Source organism: Onychostoma macrolepis, chromosome 17, assembly GCF_012432095.1.
Source record: "Onychostoma macrolepis isolate SWU-2019 chromosome 17, ASM1243209v1, whole genome shotgun sequence".
Lineage (NCBI taxonomy): Eukaryota > Metazoa > Chordata > Actinopteri > Cypriniformes > Cyprinidae > Onychostoma > Onychostoma macrolepis.
The window spans coordinates 29475378-29499512 of NC_081171.1; the positions used below are offsets into that span (position 1 = coordinate 29475378).

The window sequence follows — 24135 nt, forward strand, 5'->3', positions numbered from 1 at the left end:
GAGCTACTGTCCTGCAGACCTCAGTTCCAACCCAGTTCACCTTGATTATCTGGTTCTGGTGATGGCAGCTCTCCAGGAGCAGGGATGATGACCCCTAGAGACTAGTGAGCAGATGAGTTTACCGGTCTGCTGCAATAGTCCTCACCCGTTCAAAAAACACTGGAACCAGAAGTATTAAAATGCAACCTCGCTTCCAGAATTTGGACAAAAAATATATGTCTCCCCTGCAGCACTCCAGCGCACACCTTAAAATGTTCAATAGCTAATCAGATTAAAAAAAAAAAAAAAAGATGCAAATACATTACCCAGTCGCAGCAGTGGGATGGTTACATTGAAGACAATAAATTAAATGAAATAAAATGTGCTCAAAAACATCTCAGTAATACACAAGTAATCCGAATGACTTCAGTCCATCAGTTAACATCTGGTGAAGCAAAATGCTGCGTGTTTCTAATAGACAAATCCATCAACAAGATATTTCCAAGTTAAAACCGTTGCTACTGGCCATAATAACGCTTCCACCAGTCAAAAGTGTTCTGGTCTGAATCAGGAGAGAAATCTGCACAGATCAAACACCGTTTACAAGCCAAAACGGTCCAGAACATTTTGGGTGGATTTTGATGCGAGAACAAAACGGGATGAACTTTTTCACTGGAGGAAGCGTTATTATGGATCACGCACTTATTGCAGATGTTCTCAATGTATTTTGGACAGAAGCAACATTTTCTGACACCGAGCTTCTCGCTTCTCCAGATGTTAACTGATGGATTGGAGTGGTGTGGATTATTGTGATGTTTTTATCAGCTGTTTGGACTCTCATTCTGACGGCACCCATTCACTGCAGAGCATCCATTGCTGAGACACTGATGCAATGCTACATTTCTACAGATCTGATGAAGAAACAAACTCATCTACGTCTTGGGTGGCCTGAGGGTGAGGACATTTTCAGCAAATTTTCGTTTTTGGTAAACTATTCCTGGGCCCCAGAGTGTTCAAAAGGGGTTTTAAAAGACGTTTCATTTGTAAATTATGACAGATTTTGATGTACAAATCCTACTAATGCAAGTTCAAAAAATAAAAATGCAATTCATGGCCCCATTAACATTTCGTGTTCCTGTGCTTTTCTTTCAATATTGGGTGGTGTTTGCACCCTCTGAATCCATTACCTCTAAACATTCATTGTCCTGTGGTGAACTTTTCATACCTCACTGCCTCTCTGTTCAGATGTGTAATTCATTAGATTCTGGGCTGGGAGTGAAATCTCTGAGCATGTGCAATTCAGGACAACTTTTTTCATCAAGTTTTTTCTCCTGTATCCACTTGGAGGCGTTTTTGTGAGTCGGGAGTCCCCACGGAGAGATAAGCCTCGCCGAAGTCAGGGGCCACGTTACGGGGACCGACACACATATACAAGCCCAGATGACGGGGAGCCTTTGTGGCCTAATTGTGCAACTTGGCTCTACTCCCAGGCTGAACCCTGAAAAGAAAACAGCTCATGTGAAGAGAATGTGTTCTCCTCTGGGCCAACAAAACATTTGCACAGATTGCTCTGTTGTGTTGGCGAAAAGATAATGCTGGTCTTCTTTCAACCCCCACACTATACCTAACCTAAAGTCAATGTTAGTCAATGGGAACTTTTGTAAATAATTTATACCTGAAAAGCAAGTTTTTCCCCACATACATTTGCAAACTAGTTCAGAACCGCTGTCTACATACATGATTTTCTCTGCACATTTTGCTTTTACTTCTCACATTTTTCAAAAGAAAGGGGTTAAATGACTATATTTAATGATATTACCGATTTAACTGCACTGATACTATCAGATGAAAACTAAACATGAACCAAATTGAGATTTATAATGACACTATTGTCTTCTGCAGAGCTGCTTCACGGCTGAATTTGTTTCACGAGTGATTAATTTGACAAAATAACAACGCTAATGTGAAGCTGCTTTGCAACAATTTGTACCATAAAAAACACTATATAAATGCGACTAGACATACGGTATGTTGGAAATAAAACAGCTGTTTCATATGTGGCCATTTTATTGTTGAAAGGCATACGTTGCAGTGCAAACAGTCTTTGGCAAAAATACAATACAAAATATAAGAATCATTTTGACCACTTGAGCATGTTCAGTCTTGCAGGGCAGTGCATGTCCATGGCAATGTGTGCACAGTTTGGTTTGGGGGAAGATCTTCAAGAGGTTGTTAGATCATTTAGGAAGGAAGGAAGGAAGGAAGGAAGGACATTTGTGAGTAATAAAACACTGATATAGAGCCACATAACAGAGATAAAAGAGTTGAATGCAGTCACAAATGGTAAAACAAGTAAAAAAAGTCAAAAATTCAGTCAGCTGCTCTCAACACAATAGCAGTCACTTTCCCAATCACTAACCAGCACGACAGCAACCGTACATGCAAACAGTGATTGTAATAGTGATTCAATGGCGTTTCATCAGGATACAGTGGAATGTTTAGAGAGGAGCGGCAGTGCAGCTCTCAGTTACACTTTATTTTGATAGTCCACTTTAGACATTCTACGAACTAGAAGTAACTTTGTAATTACATGTCAACTAATTCTCATTAATTTGCAGCTACATGTCTACTAACTCTCAGTAGGGTAGGTTTAGGGTTAGTAGAATAAGTTGACATATACTTGCAAAGTTTCTGATAGTCAGTATGTTGTATGTTGTGGACCCATCAAAATAAAGTGTTAGAAGATATTAAGCAGACAGTCTACTAATACTCTAATGACTGCTAGTTGACATGTAGCTGCAAAGTTACTTACTGTTAGTAGAATGTCTAAAGTGGACTATCAAAATAAAGTGTTACCCAGCTCTCCAGCTCAGGATATGGCTTTCAATTTCAGTGAGACTCGATGAGTCAGACTCCAAAAAACAAAACTCAAAAACGTCTTACCAGTCCACTAAACAAAACAAAACACACATTTGGTCTTTGGTACAAGGTGTGTGACAGTGTTGGGGAAACTTGACATTCAGCAAAAGAAGTGTTGCAGAATTCCTAGGGTTGGGAATTGAGGACTAGTTCCTTTTTAAATAATAATAACAACAATAATAATAATAATAATAATACACACATTGTAGCCTACACTACTGGTCAAAAGTTTGGAATAAATATGTTTTTAAAGTTTCTGAAGGTAGTCTCTTCTGCTCACCAAGGCTGCATAAAAAATTACAGTAAAAACAGTAATATTGTGAAATGTCATTACGGATTAAAAGAAGCATTTTCTATTTGAATATTTAAAAATGTAATTTGTTCCTGTGATGCAAAGCTGAATTTTGAATCATTACTCCAATCTTCAGTGTCACGTGATCCTTCAGAAATCATTCTAAAATGTTCAATATTGACAATAGTTGTGTCGCTGCATATTTTTGCGGAAAACATGATGCATTACCATTCAAAAGTTTGAAGTAAGTTTTACTATTAATACTTTTATTCCACAAGGACGCTATAAATTGATTTGACAAAAGATTTTATTTAAAATAAATGTTATTTCTATTCATCAAACAATATTAATAGAAAATGCATCACAGTTTCCACAAAAACATCGTGAAAAAGCGAAAAATGTTTTTAAATTTACTGTTAATAATATAAACCACAATTAACTATTTCCCCGCCAAACATAACATTTTCCGTGTTTTCACTGTTATACGCTAGGGGGCGCTACTATGCATCTCCTGAATGAGTCGCAGAAACCAGCAATCTCATATGTAAGCATATGCATATGAAAAATAATCAACACTAAATCGCATATAAATGAAATGAGTGAAATGTCAATCCAGAAAGTGGTAAAGGACTGTGCAAGCTTTGGGAGTACTGATGGAAGCCATCTACTGCATCTTTGCTTTGATAATATTACTGAATATGATCCAGTTGTAGTATTTAATAAAAAAGCGATTTTGCTCAAAACCTACCAACATTCAAGTGTTGATAAAAACAATGCTTGAAGCTAGAATAAAACAGGTGAAAGCAGAGGGTCTGATCTTTATTTTGTTGTATTGCATGTTTAGATATTCATAGGGAGCCGTTAAATTTGAGTGAAAATCAGCAAAAACGCTGGCGGTGGCTGGGAACTTTTTTCAAAAACGCTGGTGGGGAAAGAGTTAATAATTGATCACAAATAACTAAGCAGCCAATCAGCATGATTTCTGACAGATCAAGTGACACTAAAAACTGGAGTAATGATGCCAAGAATTCAGCTTCGTATCTCAGGAATAAATGACATATTACAACATATTCAAATAGAATAGTTATTTCAATTGTAATAATATTTCAAAATATTACTGTTTTTAGATCAAATAAATGCAGCCTTGCTGATTGTTAAAAAAAAAAGAAAAAGTAATTATTTCAAACTTTTGACCAGCAGTATGTGTGTATATATAATTTTCATTATGTTACAATTCCAATAATGGTTCTTCATGCTTAATATACTTCTACCGATATGATTGGAACATCATACTAAGCTACTGAACAAGATTTTCCACAGCATCAAAGCAAAACTTGAGTCTTCAGTCTGAACTGAACATGACAAATAGCAGGTGCTTAAAAAAAAAAAAAAAAACACTGGCATAAGCACAGACAACATTGTGAACTCAGTAACAAACATACAGCCCGAGCAGTGTAGTCCGACTCACGAACAAATGACTCTCATCCAGTTCAAATGGTACAACGTTATTTAGTGATTCAGAACACAAATGCAATTCTCATCTCTAATATTGCTCTTCTGCTGGACAAAAGCGTCTGCTAAGTGAACGAATATGAATATAATTGAACACTGGATGCTGAGAGAGTAGTGTGTGTGTGTGTGTGTGTTTCAAGTGATGTATTGTGATGAGGCACAACTGTTTACATCTCTCTGAACACTGTTTGAAAAGGAAAGAAACATCTGGACCTTCAGGACAAGAATATAAATACTGGGCCGGTAGAACAGAGCATTATAGAAAAGTAGAGTAACACCCTAAAAGAGAGCCTGACGTCAGCTCAGTGCTGCACTTCCCAAACGCTTCACCTCAGTCGCTCCCAAACCAAAAACATCAATAACAGCTTTCTGTCAAGATAAAGCAAAGAACACCAGGTCTCAGAAAACCCGCAGTTGCCAAGGGAAACAAACATTTGGTGATCAGTAGAGTTTTTTCCCCCATTGCAAAGATTGATTTCAAGGTATTCACATTTTTCTCCACGTGAGAGGAAGATAAAAAGCGGGAACTAATATTCTACATATGTCCAGAATATGATACTATGCACCATAAACAAAGTAAAAGTATGAGTAAGCTTTAAAATTTCTTTAGCGTAACTACAAAACGAAGGATTTTCGCTCAAGTGTGGTTTTAAAAAGCACATAATGAGTGTATATACTGTATGATGCATTGTATATTGCAAAACAATTAAATGCATAAAACAACACTCTTAAGACTCGGGTAAATCACTTAAATGGAGTAAGATAGCACCAGTTCTTCAGCATCTCAAACCTGAGAATGCTTCTTCTGTAAAACAACCGGAAACGAGAAACTCCGGTCCTGGAGAGGCATCGTCCTGCAAAGTTCAGTTCCGTCCCACATCAAACAGACACATTTAGGCCTACATTTAAGATTTATGCATTGGAATTGCATGTCAAATTTCCATCCAGTTGTTTTATACAATTGTAACATTGACTACTAAAGTGTGATGCACATTTGTCAGTCACACATTAATGAAACGAGCCAGATTTCGGCACTCAAAAAATCATGGCACAGTTTATTTTGAACTCTTTGCATCTATTTGATTTGATCTAAATATTAATATTTTCAAAATGCATTAATTTATATTGCTCAGAATAAGCATAAATCTGATAATGTATGTTAAGTATGAACATGGCTAAAATATGATTATCTCTGGATCAAGCAATAATCAGTTAAAATGCATGAGATCGAAACAAATGAAATGATAATAAATATATAAAACCTGGTTACTGTGTATTTAAACCACCTTCAGTTTAGAAATCGTACCCGTTTCATTGACGTACAACCGACAAACATGTATCGCATCGACTCTACCAGTTGATGTTAAAACTGTGCAGTCCAAATGGACAGAAATTTTATATGCAATCCAAATGCGTAAATCTCAAATTTAAGCCTAAATATTTTTTGAACGCAATTGACTGTAATTTTCAAGTAATCCTGAAGACTTTGGCTGGTTGTGTTTGATTAGTGATAGAGCTGAACTCTGCAGGAAAGTGTCCCTCCAGGACCGGAGCTGCCCGTCCTCAGTCTGGTAAATGAACACTGGGTAGTCGTCTCCCGGTTAACATGCCTGAGGAGGAAAACAGGGCCCCAACATTCATTTGTTCAAATACTTTTTAAGGCAGTGTATTTTTGGTTCTTTGTAGAGGGCATCTGAGGATATGCAAACAAAAATACCAATACATGACAAACAACAAAAAAACCCTGAAACGCAACTATGGAACAAATGGAGGCATGAGCTCAAGGTCACACTGGTTAAGTGTCCTGAGGTTATACGTGGCGCTCGTTCTCCTGTGGTTGTGATGGCTGGTTGAGGCACACGGGGCAGCACGAGCCTTTGGGCGTCACTGGCTTCAGACATGCTGCCTGCGGACACTTTTCCACGAAACACGTCACCTGGGCCTCCTAACAAAGACAGAGACAAAGGAACACTTGAGTTGAAAACGGGACCGTATTTCTGCAGGAATCATCACAGGTCCTTTCCTTCACTTGTGGATGATTGTGATCAGCTGTTTGGACTCTCGTTCTGACGGCACCCATTCACTGCAGAGCATCCGTTGCTGAGACAGTGATGTGATGAAACATTTCTCCAAATCTGTTCCCATGAAGAAACAAACTCATCTACATCTTGGTGGCCTGAGGATGGGTCCATTTTTAGCAAATTTTCATTTTTGGGTGAACTATTCCTTTAAACTACTGCAGATTCTATCCCAGATTGAGTTATAATGTTACAATAACACACAGTACTGTGTGAGGGCATCTTTCAGTTTTTGACAGCTAAAGTTCCCCCTAGGAATCAGTCTGTCTACTGATCCATCTATCAACAAGAATAAGTACATGAGAGTGCTAGAATCCAGCACATTCATCTGCAGTGAGATAAAGAAAACACAGATGTAACATATTTCACATCTAAAATGAACACTCATAAGTGCCAAAAGTGAGTAGAATTTGGCATTATTGGGTAAATAAAATCTTCTCAATGAGTCATTTGGTAAATCATAAATAAACTATTGCTAATGATTTTCAACACAGCCTAGTGAAGCTTAAAAGTGTGTAAAAGTGTGTAATGAACCACATGGTCAAGACTGTTTGATACAGTCAGAAAAACAATGCTACTGTACAAACAAATTGCAATATATATTCATTGTGCATAACAACAATAGCAAAATTAACGTTTAATCTTTTATAACGGAAAAAAATGCTTCTCATATATTACATTGTTTGTTTGTGTTTAACTCCATGCCAGCTTCTGTGGCTATTTTCGTGGCGAGAAAAATTGATCTCATATTCACCAAAGGTTGTGTATCACAGCTTATTGCAGTTTTGACTTTAAGGACATATTTATTTGCTTTTGGTCAATAAACAATTCTGTAATCCTGAATCAAAACCAGCTGAGAATCACTGCTTGGGATAAGTCAAACGTTTCTGTATCTAGAGTTCACAATACCTGAACATTGGTACATTGTGTAAAACTACCGTGTTCACATGCCCATGAATGCAAGTAAAAATGTCTACGTGTGAATGCACCTGAAGATTTAAGTCAGAAATGCTCAATGCACTGATAAACTTACATGACACTGACAGGTGGTGCAAGGGTTCTTCTTCCAACTCTCTCCATCCACCCGCTCTCTCCCGTCCTCATCTGCACAGTCTGTCCTGCTCAGACGGCCTTCAAGTCTTTTTATCTGTCAGTTCCAACAGAGAATGTTTTTTTAACTCTTTGCATTACAATAAATGCTACAGTAATGCTTCTCTTTTAATGCACCATCCTATACTGATTCATATTATAAAATATGCTAAAATATGATTACTGATTCAGGACATTGAACTCAAACATATCTTGATTCTGAATAAAAAAAGAATGGCAGTCAACAGGAAGTGTTTGATTGTAGTGATTGAAGGCACAGTATAATCAGTTATTAATTGTGAATGAGCAGTTACCTTTTACAAACAGGTGATATACAGTATAATCTGTTATTTTGCAAGTAGGATGTCTTTCTAGATCAACATATTTCGTTCTGCTAATTCACTGAAGATTGCTTTATCTGACATCGGATAGACTTGAAAACATCTATTGTGAAGCAGACAAAGAAAATATGGCAGCTATTTTTTTATATCACTGTGACTGCCTTGTGTTATTAATCAAAAGAAGTGTCTGGAAAGTTTGATTCTTGGCATGTTGCACATTTTCAGCATCTCAGCATCACTGCCAAACACTTGTGTCTGAGCAGATGGCAATCTATTCAGTTTACCAACAAAAGTCAATTCATTCACAAATATCTGCGACTGGAATTTCACAAGGTTTATATAAACAGATAAAGTATATAGTGCAGCTTGGCATTGCATTGCACCAATTGAAGTCCTAACCTGTTTTCGTAAACTTGTGATAGTTTTCTGCATGTCAGCAACAAAGTCTTGGAAATCCTTAATGGAGGGTTCAGTGCTTGACTTTGGTGAAACAGTTATGTTTACTGCAGTTTGAGCTTCTTCCAAAGTGCTGAAAAACAAAAATCATTAAAAGTATGATTGATTGATAAATAAGCTTTGACAAATTAAATTATGCATTGTGTGTTATTAAAAAAAAACAAACTTAAAATTAAGGCAACCAGCTTCAGCAGATTTTTGAGTTTTCTCAAATTGTTGTTTTAAGTTTATACAACAAAAAGTTGAGACAATTCAAAAATCTCCTACAAAAATAAGTTGAGAAAACTGCTGAAAATCTGCTGAAGATTGTTGCCTTAAAAAAAAAAGTTGAGCCAACTTAAAACATTTATTTATTTATTTATTTTTACAAATGTACTGTGATTAACATTTTAAATGTATCAAAGTTTTTATTTTTTTATTTTACATTTAAAAAAATAATGTAGATTTAATATAGTAAAACACTATACTTTCAGTTTTATCACCTTGACATTAAATTTCAGAAAACTGGTTGACGCTGCTGAGGGAGTGAAAAACAATCAATCTGTTGATATTTTTATTTTATTTTATTTTTTTAGAAAGGCATAGTCTAGTTTCTGTTCACCACTATAGTAGTTTACCCAACTATTGCCTTGTCCAAATACCTGAGTGGGGTTTGGCCACTTGAGAGCGCGTGCGTGCAACAGGAAGTACACAAGACTGTCCCAGGCCTTCAAAATGTCAAAGCGCAGTGCCCTTTAAGCACACTGAAACCACACTACTTCGTGTATCCCATCATGCATCGTGTATCCCATTTTTGCCGAGATCTCGTTAAATAGTTAAATATTAATATAATAATTAGATATTGTATATAATTTGGTAGAAAAAACAAAGTGTTGCATGTTTTATTGATGCAAAGATGAGTAGTGGTGATGATGATATTTACTTTGTACAACATTTGCAACTGCTTTTTATCATTAGAAGCACCACGAATTACTTAGCATTTTAAAATCAACTTCTAAATGTCTGTTAAGTATTTATAATAAAAAAAAATAAAAGTATGTAAACACTTGCATTTTTACAACACTATAAGTGTGTCCCATCAGGTAATGAGAAGTTCTACACACACTTGTGGTCTTCATGCTCATTTGAACACTTGGGCCAAATACAGAAAATACGCCATATAAGTAGTCAAGTGGTCAAGTGCAAAGATCGCAAGTGTGGTCATATGACTTTTCTTTCTGACAACCCTGGAAATGTGAAAAAGGGTCCAGTAATGTTTAGAGAATTTACAAATGATCTTTGGTAAAATGCAGAAATTAAATGGAGCATGTGAGTTGTACCTGCTGTTGCCGGTGAGGTTGCTGGCAGGTTTCTCCTCTGCATAGCTGTGCTCCGCTGACCTGCGGCCTCTGAAGTGGTACGACAGGGCATTGAACTGACCTTTAGTACGGCAGTCTGCAGGTGCAAGGAATTCAGCCTTTATTTGATGCAAAAAAAAAAAAAACAAAACAAAAAAACAGCTGTACAAAGACTAGACGGCTTATACTATGGTTACAGCACTGACAAATTAAAGCTGTCAATGATTGCAAAATTTGACTGGACGGACAAGAATAACAGTTAATTTTCTTTAGCTGATTTAATTATAAAACAAAGAGTTTTGAAGTAAAACAATGCAGTTAGATTGCATTTATTTGAATGAATTAGGTAGAGAATTAGCATGTGTGAATTACCTGCGTCTGTGCAGCACGAATTTACTGTGAAGCTGCGAATTTAATTACTTCAGAAACAGATATGCTTATAATGTTGTGGTTTTGTGTGTGCTTGAGTGTCTGTGTGTGCTATGAATGATGAAGGGAGCTTATTAATATAGAACAGCGTTTTAGCTACCTGTGCATTACAGAGTTTCAACAGACACCCTCCAGCCAATCAGAGTATTCAGATAGACTATGGTATAATTATTTTTTAAATCTTACATTTTACACAATGAAAAATGAAACAAAATAATAAAAAATTAATGAAGAGGAATAGGAAAAATGAAGAAAAAAAATAGAGCAGTAATGTCAAAGACATTCTGTAAAAAACATACAATCACAAAAGTATAAATAATTCAGTGCATATGTGCATATACAAGCAAGTCTAGCTAAAATTATTCAAATCATTTCAAAGGATTTTTAACATAGAATACATTAAAAGGAACACAAAACGTATTATAAGGCCTTAGTGGAAATACTGCAGTTGAAAACAGTGATTTGATGCTGATTATGCTGTTAACTTTGGGTTTTGAATGCCTTTTCTACTTAAATAATCAGGCGTCAAAATTCAAAAACATGTTCCTATCCTAGATTTAAAATAAATAGAAATGTTTCTTGAGCTGCAAATCAGTGTATCAGAATGATTTCTGAAGGATCATATGACACTGAAGACTGGAGTAATGATGCTGAAAATTCAGCTTTTATCACAGCAATAAATTACATCTTAACATACATATTTACATAGAAAACAGTTGTAATAGTTTTTCACAATATTACTGTTTTTACTCTTTTTTTTGATATACCGTATTGACCTGATTATAAGACGACCCCCCTTTTTCCAGATGTACCTCTTGGAAAAAGGCTTTTTGAAAACCAAATCTTGTGTTTTACTGAGAAAAATCATTTTTTCTTAAATTATTTTCATATTGCATATCTTTCCTATTTTAATTTTTGTTTTGGCAGTATGATGAATACTGTTAAAATGTACCAACAATCACATTTAAAAATATACGCTTTTTGATATACCATAAAATAACAGGTAGCCCATCTGAATTATATAACATTTAGTCTATCCATCTCATAGTAGCCTACCAAAATTTTATTAGCAGTAGACGTGAAATCTTATTGTAGTCTTCAAAGCTAGGTACTGTCTTATGCTTTAAAATGACTTACAGAGGAAGTTTGGTCCCATCAGGCTAACATGACAGTCACGACTCGTGCCGCTGTAAGCTTTTCTTTTTCTTTTGTTTTCATTCGCGATCTTTACAACACACATTACATTACATATTTCATGGCACACTCGTTTTACGCGTATTTGGCTCCACCTATTGTTGTGGGTGTATTATTGACATGTCAACATCTAGACCCTGAATATAAGACGACCGTGTTTTTTCAGATGTATTTCCAAGACAAAAATATTGTCTTATATTCGGGTCAATACGGTAAAATAAATGAAGCCTTGGGGATCATAAGAGATGTCTTTGAAAAACATGAAAAGTCTTAAACATTCCCAACTGACTGGTAGAATAAATGATGTGAGTCATGGTAAAGCGAGTCTCATACCTTCACAACAGTCCTGCCACATACGTAGGTCAATCTTTGGTATATCGTCACAGCTTCCATAACCATGTGGGAATTCAGCCACGTTAAAGACATCTGACTGGATTCGGGTGATGTTGTCACTATTGTCACACAGCACCCGGGCGAGAGACGTCTGCTTCAGCTGGGTCAACTGAGCAGGGCTAAAGGAGCCAGGGTTCTCATACCAAAACCTATAATTACATAAAGTAAAGTTGATTCATTGATTTAACCGTGTCAGTGAAGCAAATCACCAAATAATAATTATGCCTGCCACTACACCAAATTGAACAAAACCTCACAGGTTTCATAGTTCCCAATGTAACCACATAACAAATTAATGAATTAATCATTTATACCTATTACTATAAGTACATCCAATCTTACCCGGATACATACCGTTTAACATGAGTATGCTGTATATATTATAGCAAACTGCTTGATTGTATATATCATCGAAAAATGTGAACTATATTATTGCCCAACAATATCTTAAAAGTTGGATATATAGTACATCCTAATTTACCAGTACACAAACTGTATACTCATGTAGGATGACACTACTTGGCAAATATCAAATGCTTAATCACAAAATGCAAACTATATAATCACCAAGCTCTAATCTGCTAAATGTGACTATAAGGCATGAATATAATAAGATATTATAAACATGAACGTGATTTTTCTAAAGCTTCTTTGAAACAATAGGGCTTTTCACACTCTAAACCCCAGGTAAACAGAATCCTGGGTTATCTTGCTTCATGTATTCATAAGCTGATGCTTCACTCTGTACATTCCTAAATCCTGGGTTAATGTTCTTATTTGCTGTGTCAGTGTCATTTACTGGACAAATGTAGCACTGCAGGTTTACATAACATTTACATTGCACATCCATATTTTATATATTGTCAACTGTCAGATTTGACCTAAATGCACTTATTGGACTATATAGGTAGAATAAAACACTCCAAAACAATCTTTTCTTCTCTTTAATTCATGTTTTCAATCACTATTTGGCTTTTTTCGCCTTAAGCAAAATGCTGTGTTTCTGTGACTGACCAAAGCATGTGAACGTGAGGCACAATTGATTAGGTGTCTGTTGCTAGTATCGTTTAACATGGTACTTGTTTGACACCACAACATAGCACTGCTATCATCACTGCTCCGGAGCAGGCTTTCATAACACATATAAAGCAGTGCTAACCCTGCTTCTAAATTACAAGTGTGAAGCATGCCTTTAGTCAGGTTAAAAATAGGGTTTATAATGACGATAACCGCAGTGTGAAAAGACCTAATGTGTATTATGAAAAGCACTATACAAATAAGTTTGAAATTAAAAAAAAAAAAAAAGACATTTCTGAGGAACAAGGCCAGGTCTTACCGGTCACCATCTCTGAGACGCTTGAACTGGGTTGCCATTAAACACATGAGGGTCGGTCCCAGTCTGCTGCCAGGCACCAGCTCTTCAGCCATCAGCGCAGGAAACAGGTCAATATTCTGAGGTGTGCCGTACAGCCTTGGGAGAAGAACAGACCATTACATCCAGAAAATGCTGACTGTGTCTTTCAATGACATGGGATATAGAACGAGACCTAACCTTTGAAGCTTTTCTCGCACGCTGGGGTTCTGAATCTCATTCCTTAGATCATCAAACGCCTGTGCGGACGTCAGGTTGCAGAACACCCGGTAGTCGTTGTAGGGGGGTATACCGTGGTCCCGTCCCCTTTGGATATTCATGGCAGCAAGGTCAAGCGCCACGGCGTGCGCCATCGAGAAAAGGCGTTCGGTAAGTTCAGTGTTAAGCAGTTGAGTGGACACTCGCATTTTTCCCGCAACTCCAAACAAGCCACGGAGCAAAGGATCGATGCCTCCTTCGTTCACAATACGGAAGGGTGAGAAAAAAGCCTTATGCAGTGAGATGTGTCCTTGCTGGATGGGCTGAAAGTTTTCGTCAAGCCGGTACAGAATGGGGTTAATGAGCGTATGGCCAAAGCGGAAGGCAGCAGTGGCAAAAGCATTGAGGATGCCAGCATTAATATTGGGATTATAGCCATTATAGTCGCCCATTAGCCTCATGCCAGCCTCGCCCAGTATTTTGGGCAACCAATGGCTGTAGGTTATATGCTGCATTTGGGCTCCGACTATCTTCCGTGCCTCATGGTAAATGGTGTCACCATCCCAATGGGGGTTGAGACGTAGCAACTCGCTGGCTATGCGGTTATGTTCACGGAACCAAACTGTGTGCATAGCCGTCAACCCAAGCTGCTCATTGGCACGATGGTCCCCAGCTAGGAAGCAAGGAATGGGACTTTCGTTTTCGTCCCGCATGCACTCTGTTGGTGGGCCAGTTGCAAAGGGGAGCAATGGCTTGCCGGTGCGTTGCACAATACCCTGCCGCAACATGCCCCGATGGCTGGCCAGGTCACGGATCTCTTCTGCCTCGTGCTGTGAGCTGCCGTAAACATTAGAGGCATCAATGTAGGAGGTAAGCTGGTTCATCTGTTCACGTGGATACACAGAGTTCATAAGCAGAGAGGTCATTCCGCTGCCGCAAACGGGACTCGAGCGCACAAAGAACATGCAAAGTGCTCCGTTGCGCCGCTGCCGTGGATCATCAGGAGGGAACATGATTGGAAAACAAGGTGGGTCATTGGTGCACACCGAGGTACACAACTGTCCATCGGAGAAACGAGACTGGCTGAGGGATGCAACGGTTGAATCCAGGTCGTGGTCAAGGAACTGGCCCCATTGCATAAGCATGTGTGTGTAGCGATCGTCTGGGGTGATGGTCTCCGTCCCGATCATGGTGGTGGAGACCAGGCGTGGAAGAGGCAGAGGGAAGCGGTTATGCCTTCGCTCAGTGGTGCCACGTGGGAGATTGAAGCCATTGTCGTAGACAGGCTTTAGTAAGCGTTCAAAGGCAGTGAGTGAGGCGCCCCACATAGGGTGCTGCAGGTTGTTGCAAGTGCCATCGTGGGTGCGAAACTTTTGGTGGAAGCAGATATCCGAGCAATTGTTGAAGCGCCGATGGGCCGTGCAGCCAGACAGGTTAGCTATCATATCCAGGAAACGTGGCGACACCAAGTCATTGTAACGGTAGGCTGTTAAGAAAGAAGATAAGAAAGAGTGCATTTTTTAAAATCAATCTGGACTGTTGGAATGAATGCCTCTCGAGGGATAGTTGATTCAAAAATGAGAATTCTGTCATAATTTACTCACTCTCATGTAATTCTAAACCAATCAGACTTTGGTTAATCTTTGAAACGCTAATGAGAATTGTTTTAATGAAACCCGAGATCTCCATTAAAAGTTCAGGTAATCAAAACTTAGGAGATCTGAAAAATGAATCCTCATGTATTGAGTGTTTTTTTTTTTTTAATCAAAGTCTTGTGATTAATTTACATCTAAATGATCGACACACATACATAGAGAACATCACATATGGTAAACACAGAAGCTTTTAACTTCTGTGTTTACCAAATGTAAACGTGTGTGATGCACAAGCTTCCATGTTTACCATATGTGATTCACTCTATGCATGTGTGCTTATATGTGAATAAAGGCCTAAATTAAATCTGTTCATCATGTAAAATTATTGCAGTGACAAAAAAACAGTTTAGGCTTTATTACAATATCATAATTTGTGTTTCAAAGACATGACACAAAGAAACGACATGAGAGAGTAAATTATGACAATTTTCATTTTTGGGTGAACTATCCCTTTAAGAGGGCACTTAGTTGCTAGTCTTATCCTCAAGCAATAGCTGGTCATAGCTGGTCAAAACTGGTTCCAATCTGACTGTCTCACAGCTACACAGTTTGTGTGAGTAAGGTTACACTGGTTATTAACAGTTGTATTGATATAATGTGAAATATTTAGATGGAAAGTGGACCAGACCCTATGAAGAAGGTTAAAATTCTGAGATAGTTAGCCGAGACAGGAATAGATGCAAGTAATTGTGCCTGTTGACCCCTTCTCGTATTTGTGTCAGTGAATGTGTCCAGAGGGTAAATGCTCAGATTGGGGTAGGGCTTGTCCAAACATGTGAGGCCATTTTGTGTGGTGATAAAAGCTGTGCTGTTGTCATAACCAGAAAAAACAGTGACCCATGTCTTCTGCAGCACAAAGCGCCACAGTGTTTGCTGATTATTTAATAAAGCAGACTTTTGCCATATACTAGTTCCATATTTAATCACCATAGCAAAAATTCTCTCATTTGAAAAGCAGCATGTTGGTGTGAAATACCTGTTCCATTAGTGTCCACCATGAGGCCCTGGTTGACATGCCTCTGGATGAGAAATAGAGTCTGCTCAAAAATCTCTCCAGCTCTGGCCTGCTCCACTGTGTAGGGGTCCCGGGGGTAACGAAACAGAGCCAGAAGCTCTGCAGGGGTACGAGGAGATCTGATGATGGTGGAGAACACATTAACTTCCACATTCACAAAAGTCATTCAGACTCACTCTGGAAGAGAATACAAATTAGCAAACTGTAGACCTGCATTATGTCTAACAGATAAGTAGATCAATCTCATAGCGCAATCTCATAATATTTTATTAATCAATTAAAAACTTTTTTTCAAACTGTGGACAGTGGACAGGCAAGACACCCCAGGTAAATAGGGTAAAAAATTTAATAAATAGATTTCACCATAATTTCCCCAATTGATTGATTATATTAGGAATTGAATTTCTTTCGTATTACATGTTTTCTGAAATGTTGTTAAAATATCCAAAAGAGGCATTATCTAATGCATCTAATGCACCATGTTTTTTTTTTTTTTTTTTAAATAAAACGTTATATAAAATCAGTTGAATGGTATATAAACAAACCTTCCTGTAAAAAACCTTCAGAATATAGATAGGAATAAAACTATCTAAAACCTCAAAACTATTAAGTTTGGTGTATGTACGTGCTGCTGAAATGAAAATTTTTGACATGAGAAAACAAACTCATTCTAAGAGAATGGCCTTTATAGATTTATTGTAATTTAAATCTACAGATGTAAATAGATAAAAGTGAAAAAAAAAAAAACTTTTTTCTTTTTTCTTTTCTTTCCGCTAGTCTAAAACAACACATTATGAAATGCCAAATAGCCCAAATATTCAAAATTGATGTGTGCATGGAAAAAAAAAGTGCGTGAGTTAGAGATTGAATGTTCTGCAGGAACACATATGCTAATATAGTGACAGATTATTAGAGTAAAATGGAAAGTACTGTATGTCCTAGTAAAAAGCACATCTGAACCCCACTGAACAGCATAAACAACCTGTCAAAGCACCTGACATGGACACATATGCACTAGGGGTGGGACAATAAATCGATGTGCCGATTTATCGCAATATTTCCGACTGCGAGACATTATCGATACTCTGGCACCAAGTATCGATATTTTTTTTAAACATACAAAAGATCTAAATTCATATCTACACTATGGTTGTTTACCACTTTGGCTTACTGGAGCGGCAGCAATGCTATCTCCAGACCTCTTTGTGGTGGCGCTTCCCAGATTGCGGATGGTTAGATAAATGGAAATTGTAATTCACAGTGAAGAAGAAATACGAGCGTAATGGCAGACCAACAACAAATCAGAGATGCACCGGCGTCTTATGTTTATGGAGAACAGCTGTCAGCGTGGACTATAGGCACCGATCACTTTATTATTGCAGAGCGTTTGTTTTAGTCCGTGAGTAGCCTAACCTCTCAGCTCGGATTGCAGGTGGATTTCCCTCATATACGAGTGAGAGAGCGTTCTCTCTTTAGATATTACAAGTGCACATTATGCAGTGTGAGCACTGAAGGGCAGAAACATAAATATGCACCTATGGCATGGACGAAGAAACAAAACCTTGTAAGAGCCATAATGCTCTTCAATCCCATAACCTCAAGATGGCGCCGCACACGGCAGCCATGGTGCTTCGCTATCCAGTTGTTTTAGTGTTTTTGTTAGTTTTTCCTGTTTTTTGTTTCTCAAAGACAATCAGTTTTACCAGAGAAGAACTGCTGAACATTCGGCAGAACACACCACAAAATCTCCTACCAGTTTTCGATTACTTGAATGTTTTGCTGGACATAGCAGTTGGTGGAGCGGCGGTGCTCGTGAAGCTCAGACAGCGCGGATTTTGAAGGCCGTTGCCTAGCATCCATCTGGCAAATCTCCACTCTCTACCCAATAAAACAGATGAAATCCTTCTGCTCTCCTGGACAAATAAGGATTTTTCAAACTCTGCTGCTCTGTGTTTCACGGAAATCTGGCTGAATGACGCCATTCCGGACAGAGCACTTCACCTGCCGAGCTTTCAGCTGTTTAGAGCGGATCGCGACGCAGAATCAACTGGGGAAATCGCGCGGTGGCGGGACATGCTTTTACATCAATGAGAGGTGGTGTACAGATGTAACTGTGTTAAAGAAGATGTGCTGTTCAGATCTAGAGGTGCTCTTCATTAACTGTAAGCCTTTCTACTCGCCGCGGGAGTTTTGCTCGTTCATCCTCGTTAGTGTCTACATTCCTCCGCAAGCGCACGTGAGCTCAGCTTTACAGAAACTCGCTGATCAGATCACAGACATGGAACAACAAAACCCAAACTCCGTTTTAATCATTCTTGGGGACTTTAATCAAGCAAATCTCTCACGTGAACTGCCAAAATACAGTCAGCATGTTACATGTCCCACCAGAGAAAGTAATATACTGGACCATTGTTACACCACGATAAAGAATGCATACCACTCTGTTCCACGGGCAGCTTTGGGGCTCTCTGATCACTGCCTGGTTCATCTTATACCAACCTACAGGAAAAACTTAAATCTGCTAAACCTGTAGTAAAGACTGTAAAGAGATGGACCAACGAGACAGGCTTGTAAAATCCGCTCTGTCTCGACCTTACTGATTGGAGTGTTTTTGAAGCTGCTGCCACCAATCTGGACGAGCTCACAGAGACTGTAACTTCATATACCAGCTTACTGGACCAGGCCAGGAACACACTAAATAAAGAGATTAGAGTGGCTAAAAGGATCTACGCTAAAAAGCTGGAAGATCAGTTCACTTCCAATGACTCCGCTTCAGTGTGGAAAGGCCTGAAAGCCATCAAGCACAGGACACCATCCCCCAGCACTGAGATGAATCAACAACTTGCTGAAGACCTGAATGAGTTGTATTGTAGATCTGAAACCCCCCACACCGATCCCGACCATCTCTCTACACAACCGTTAACACCTCCAGCAACCCCCCTCTCCCCCACTCCTGTACTTCAGATCAGTGAAGAAGATGTGCGCCAGGTCTTCAGGAAGAACAAGAGAAGAAGGCACCATGCCCAGATGGTGTGACACCAGCCTGTCTGAAAACCTGTGCTGACCAGCTGGCCCCCATCTTCACACAGATCTTCAATAGATCTCTGGAGTTGTGTGAAGTCTCTTCCTGCTTCAAACACTCCACCATCATCCCTGTTCCAAAGAAACCCAAGATAACAGGACTTAATGACTACAGACTTGTGGCTCTAACGTCTGTCGTCATGAAGTCATTTGAAAAACTGGTTCTGGCTTATCTGAAGGACATCACTGGACCCTTAATGGTTTGCTTACCGACCAAACAGGTCCATGGATGAGGCAGTCAACATGGGACTGCATTACATCCTGCAACACCTGGACAAATCAGGGACTTATGTGAGGATCCTGTTTGTAGACATTCAAGTTCCTGGGATCCATCATCTCTCAGGACCTGAATTGGGACACTCACATCAACTCCACTGTAAAAAAAAAGCCCAACAAAGGTTGTACTTCCTTTGCCACAGGAGCTGCTGAAACAGTTCTACTCAGTCGTCATTGAGTCTGTCCTGTGCACTTCAGTAACTGTCTGGTTTGGCTCAGCTACAAAATCAGGGATCAGAAGACTACAGAGAACGGTTCGGACTGCTGAACGGATTATCGGTGCCCCCCTGCCCACCCTTCAAGAACTGAATACATACAGAGTGAGGAAAAGGGCTCAGAAAATCACTCTGGATCCCTCACATCCAAGTCATCCCCCTTTTGAACTTTTGCCATTTGGCCGGCGCTACAGAGCCCCAATTACCAGGACAGCCAGACACAAGAACAGTTTCTTCCCCCAGGCAATCCATCTTATGAACAGTTACATTCTAATAAGTGACATTTTAAAAGCTTACTACAAAAAACAGCCTAACTACCGGACTTCAGTTATTTAAATCAGCATAACTACAAACTAATTTAGTGATAACTAGGGTTATTTGAGAGAACCATATAAAACAATGAATAAGCGTTTTGCCAGAAGCAACAATAAGCATTTGCCTCAAGACTGTTAGTGTAGATTCAAACAAAAGCTAAATAACATCAAAGTCTTGCAGCATTAATATATTTTTTTATCATTCAGAGAGTTACCTTCACATATTATCTCTTATGAGCCAAAAACATGGACATTTTTTTCTTTTCTTTTTTTTTTTCATTTTCACCCATGACCAGTTGTTTTGGACTGCATAAATTTAATAAGCATGCTTTAATGTCTTGGCAAGCTTAGTCAAAATATCAACTAACTTTGTAATTTAAAATTTAAAACAGTCATGTGAGGAAAAATGACATCAGTTTTGTAATTCTAAATCTAATCTTTGGCAATCTCTCTTTACTATGATAACATCTCTCCATTAGACTTTATTCAAAAGCATTTGTCTTTGAAGCATTTCTCTCCAGTTATGAAACACAAACACTCTCAGTGAGCTAACGAGAGCTGGCACTGGCCTCGACAGACAAAATAAGCCCCTAACATCAAGCTCAGAACACAGAGTCTCCTTGCAGTGATAAATTAGGAATCATACCGCAGTGACCAGCCCTTGTCCAAGGCATAAATGGTCCCAGTAAATTCCTGAAGGGTTACGGCACTGTGACTCACAGCAGAAGGAATTGTTTTCTTGGCATGTTTTGCCTGCAGCACCAAGTGCTTACCCGTCAAAGAGCTGCCTCCTGGTGGAGTCTATTGCACTGTTTATGCTCCGAATGGCCTCTTCAAGGGATGTCGAAACAAACGGATCACCCTCCCTGCTCACCTGCGGGACTGGAGAAAATTATACAAACATCAGTATAAATAAAAGCTTGTGGATTGGAGTTTAGAAGGAAATTTTAATCTGCACACATGATGAAAGACTGAACAGAAGCTCCATTCGTTAACTGGAACTTTAACAGTGACTTAAAATGTTAAATCATGAAATTATTTTAAAATACAACTTAATTAACTGCATGATATTCCAATAAATTAATTAAATGAATCACATATCAAATGTTTTCTGAGAAAAGTCTCCAAATTAAGAAAATCTAATGCATTAAATTATTTTCACAGATAAGTGAATAAACATTACAACAAGTGTAAGACTCTCATAGCAGATTTAGACAAGAGGAGCTGGGGGAGGTGGAGGGTCCAATCGTGCAAGACCAGCTTACAGTAAACAATGAGACAGACTATTCAAATGTTAAGAAACTGATCTCGTTGGCTACAGATCCAGCAGAGGCCAATCAGCTTGTGCTATTTAGTATCGCTGGCAAATTACAGGTTTGTTCAACTTCATGCTGTGCTATGTATGATCGGCATCTGACTTGAAGCTGTGCATCGTGGTTAGAAATTGTGTTAACTTGAGACAGCATGAGCTTGGAGTTCGAATGGCGATACAGCTGTTTCACAATTGGCAGGATTCTCAAATGATAATGAGTTTTTACGGTTATAAAAAACAAAGTATGCAGTGGAAATATACACAGTTTTGTGTTTATTCTGACACTTTCAGTTCCGCTAATGCTCACGAATTCAAGTTTTTATAACAGTAGAAACTCTTTCATGTTATTTGTGTCATGTTTATCAAAAGATAAATAAAAAGTCCACAATTTATTGGAGTTTAAATAGTCCTATAGGCTTATGTTTACTTTATTGCTGTACATACAGGCACATACTGTGTAAGCAGTACAAAGTATTGAATGAAAAGCGTTTCTGTCGCTACATGAAAACATCTGAAACATCTGTGTATCTGGCAAATATCAAATATTTATTTTTGTATTACAATATTTAAAATAATTAGTTGTGATACAGTATGCAAACACCGTTTAAGTGGCATTATGGGAAGCAGAAAATATCCAAAATCACGTCTCAGTTTTGAACTTTCCCATCTGCTAGTGGCAAATCTCATTGATCGGTTAAATCCAGTTAAACACACCTTACATATCAAGGATCTATCAGTTTGAGCCAGTCTACATTTTCATGAATAAATTGGTCATTTCAACATGAAAAAATGTGTCAAGACCCCCATACTCATTTTGTTATGTTCTATCCAACTATGTTTGAATGCAAAAAGCATTATTCAGATTGGTGGTCGACCAAAGTTTGTTCTTCAATGGTCAATCCTTACTACATTTGATCACCCACCCACCTCAAAATCCAAAATGTGTGTTTATAGCCTTCAATTCTCACCTTGCACTGTTAGCACCATACTAGACGAGGAATATCCAATGGAGTTGCGGGCTACACACTCATATCGTCCCCCATCGGCAAGCCCCACGTCATGCACTTCCAGATAGCCATCTGGATTGATATGAAACTTCCCACTCTCTGTAATCTGGACTCCATCCTGTAGATCAGGACCAGAGATTGTTTAAATGAGTCTGGTCACAAAACCAGGATAGTCCCATGGGGACCAAAGTGGCGGAAATGGATGGATGGCCAGTTGTTAGGGAATGTGGCAGCCCATTTATTCTAACCTTGCTCCATGTGATGATAGGTGTGGGCTCACCCTGCGCGCTGCAAGGAATCTGGACATCTGATCCAGACTCCACAGTCATATCCCTTGGAGCGCTTGTGAAAACAGGCGTTACTGGTGATGTAAAACCATATGTTAATAATTACAGCACACAAAAACGCAGCTGCATCTATCACGAGTCATGCACATAATGTACAACATGAAAAGAACATGCACAGGTTATACATGGTGCTGAGATCTTGCCGACTGTCAAGGTTCTGTAATTATAATGTCGATGAAATGGCAAGAGGTTGAGTCTGAGAGAGGCATATGTGAGTCTTCAAGGCCAAAATGGATCGGTTCGTTTAAAGAGCTTTATCCAAACATTTTAACCCCCCAAAGCTACGAGTTGGGTCATAGATCCTCTGAGGTCCTTAAATGGATAGTTCAGCTTGCTGTTAATTTACTCACCCTCAGGCCATCCAAAATAGGCAACTTTTGAGTGAACAATCCCTTTAAGTTATTAAGAACTAGTGGATAATTACCCCATTTTACAGTTGCTCTATAGTAATCTATAAGAATTTCCCCACCAACTGCTAAGAATCTGCTCAGTCATTAGTCACTTAACTGCCAAAAACTAATTTTATATATATGTGTAATGTGTATGTATGTATGTATGTATGTATATGTATATATATATATATATATATATATATATATATATATATATGTTTTTGTTGTAGAGATGCAAAATGACATTTTAAATCTTGTTTTGTGAAAAATATATCAAAATTAAGTGAGTTCTTGCTAAAACTAAAAGAAGAATCTACCAATGGGGTAAGAAAAATAAACTTAGTTTAAAGGGAAAATAGGGTTCTTTATCTTGATAATCAAAAACTCACTTAATTTCTTATTTAATTTTGTTTTTCACGTACAGTTCTGCTCACAAGTTCACATACTCCTTGCAGGATATGCAAAATGTTTATAATGTTAAAAAAATATCCTGTTATTTTTTATTTTATTTAGTACAGTCCTGGATAAGCTATTTCACATAAGAGATGTTCACATATATTGCACAAGACAAACAAACTGAATTTATAGAAATGACCCTGTTCAAATGTTTACATACCCTTGAATCTTAATACTGTGTCGTTATCTGGATGATTAGTGTCTGTTTTTATGTTTTGTGACAGTTGTTCACGAGTCTCCTTTTTTTTTAGCAGTTCAACTGCCGACTGCTCTTTAGAAAAATTCCAAGTCACATTCTTTGGTTTTCCAGCATCTTCTGCATATTTGATCCCTTTCCAACAGTGACTGTGATTTTAGGATCCATCTTTTCACACTGAGCCTATTCAAGACTGTACTAAATTATGCATGCAATTTTTACAATTCTTCTTATTTTGTTAAAATGATTAACATTTTTGCATATTCCTCGAGAGGTAGGT

The 24135-nt window shown here is 38.3% G+C and overlaps 1 protein-coding gene across 3 annotated transcripts in view; it reads right to left on the reverse strand.

Annotated features, from left to right (window-relative positions):
• Positions 1 to 2028: 2028 nt before the first annotated feature.
• The window catches only part of LOC131522919 (peroxidasin homolog), a 69981-nt gene continuing 47874 nt past the window's right edge, over positions 2029 to 24135 (reverse strand). For all 3 annotated transcript variants that reach the window (XM_058748789.1, XM_058748790.1, XM_058748791.1), the window contains 11 exons: positions 22713 to 22825; positions 22426 to 22582; positions 20919 to 21027; positions 16221 to 16378; positions 13572 to 15075; positions 13356 to 13490; positions 11960 to 12168; positions 9986 to 10100; positions 8610 to 8739; positions 7814 to 7927; positions 2029 to 6647 (listed from right to left, as the gene is read on the reverse strand). In XM_058748789.1, the coding sequence (XP_058604772.1) occupies positions 6513 to 6647; positions 7814 to 7927; positions 8610 to 8739; positions 9986 to 10100; positions 11960 to 12168; positions 13356 to 13490; positions 13572 to 15075; positions 16221 to 16378; positions 20919 to 21027; positions 22426 to 22582; positions 22713 to 22825 (2879 nt within the window). In that variant the 3' untranslated portion in view covers positions 2029 to 6512. The remainder of the gene's footprint in view (positions 6648 to 7813; positions 7928 to 8609; positions 8740 to 9985; positions 10101 to 11959; positions 12169 to 13355; positions 13491 to 13571; positions 15076 to 16220; positions 16379 to 20918; positions 21028 to 22425; positions 22583 to 22712; positions 22826 to 24135) is intronic.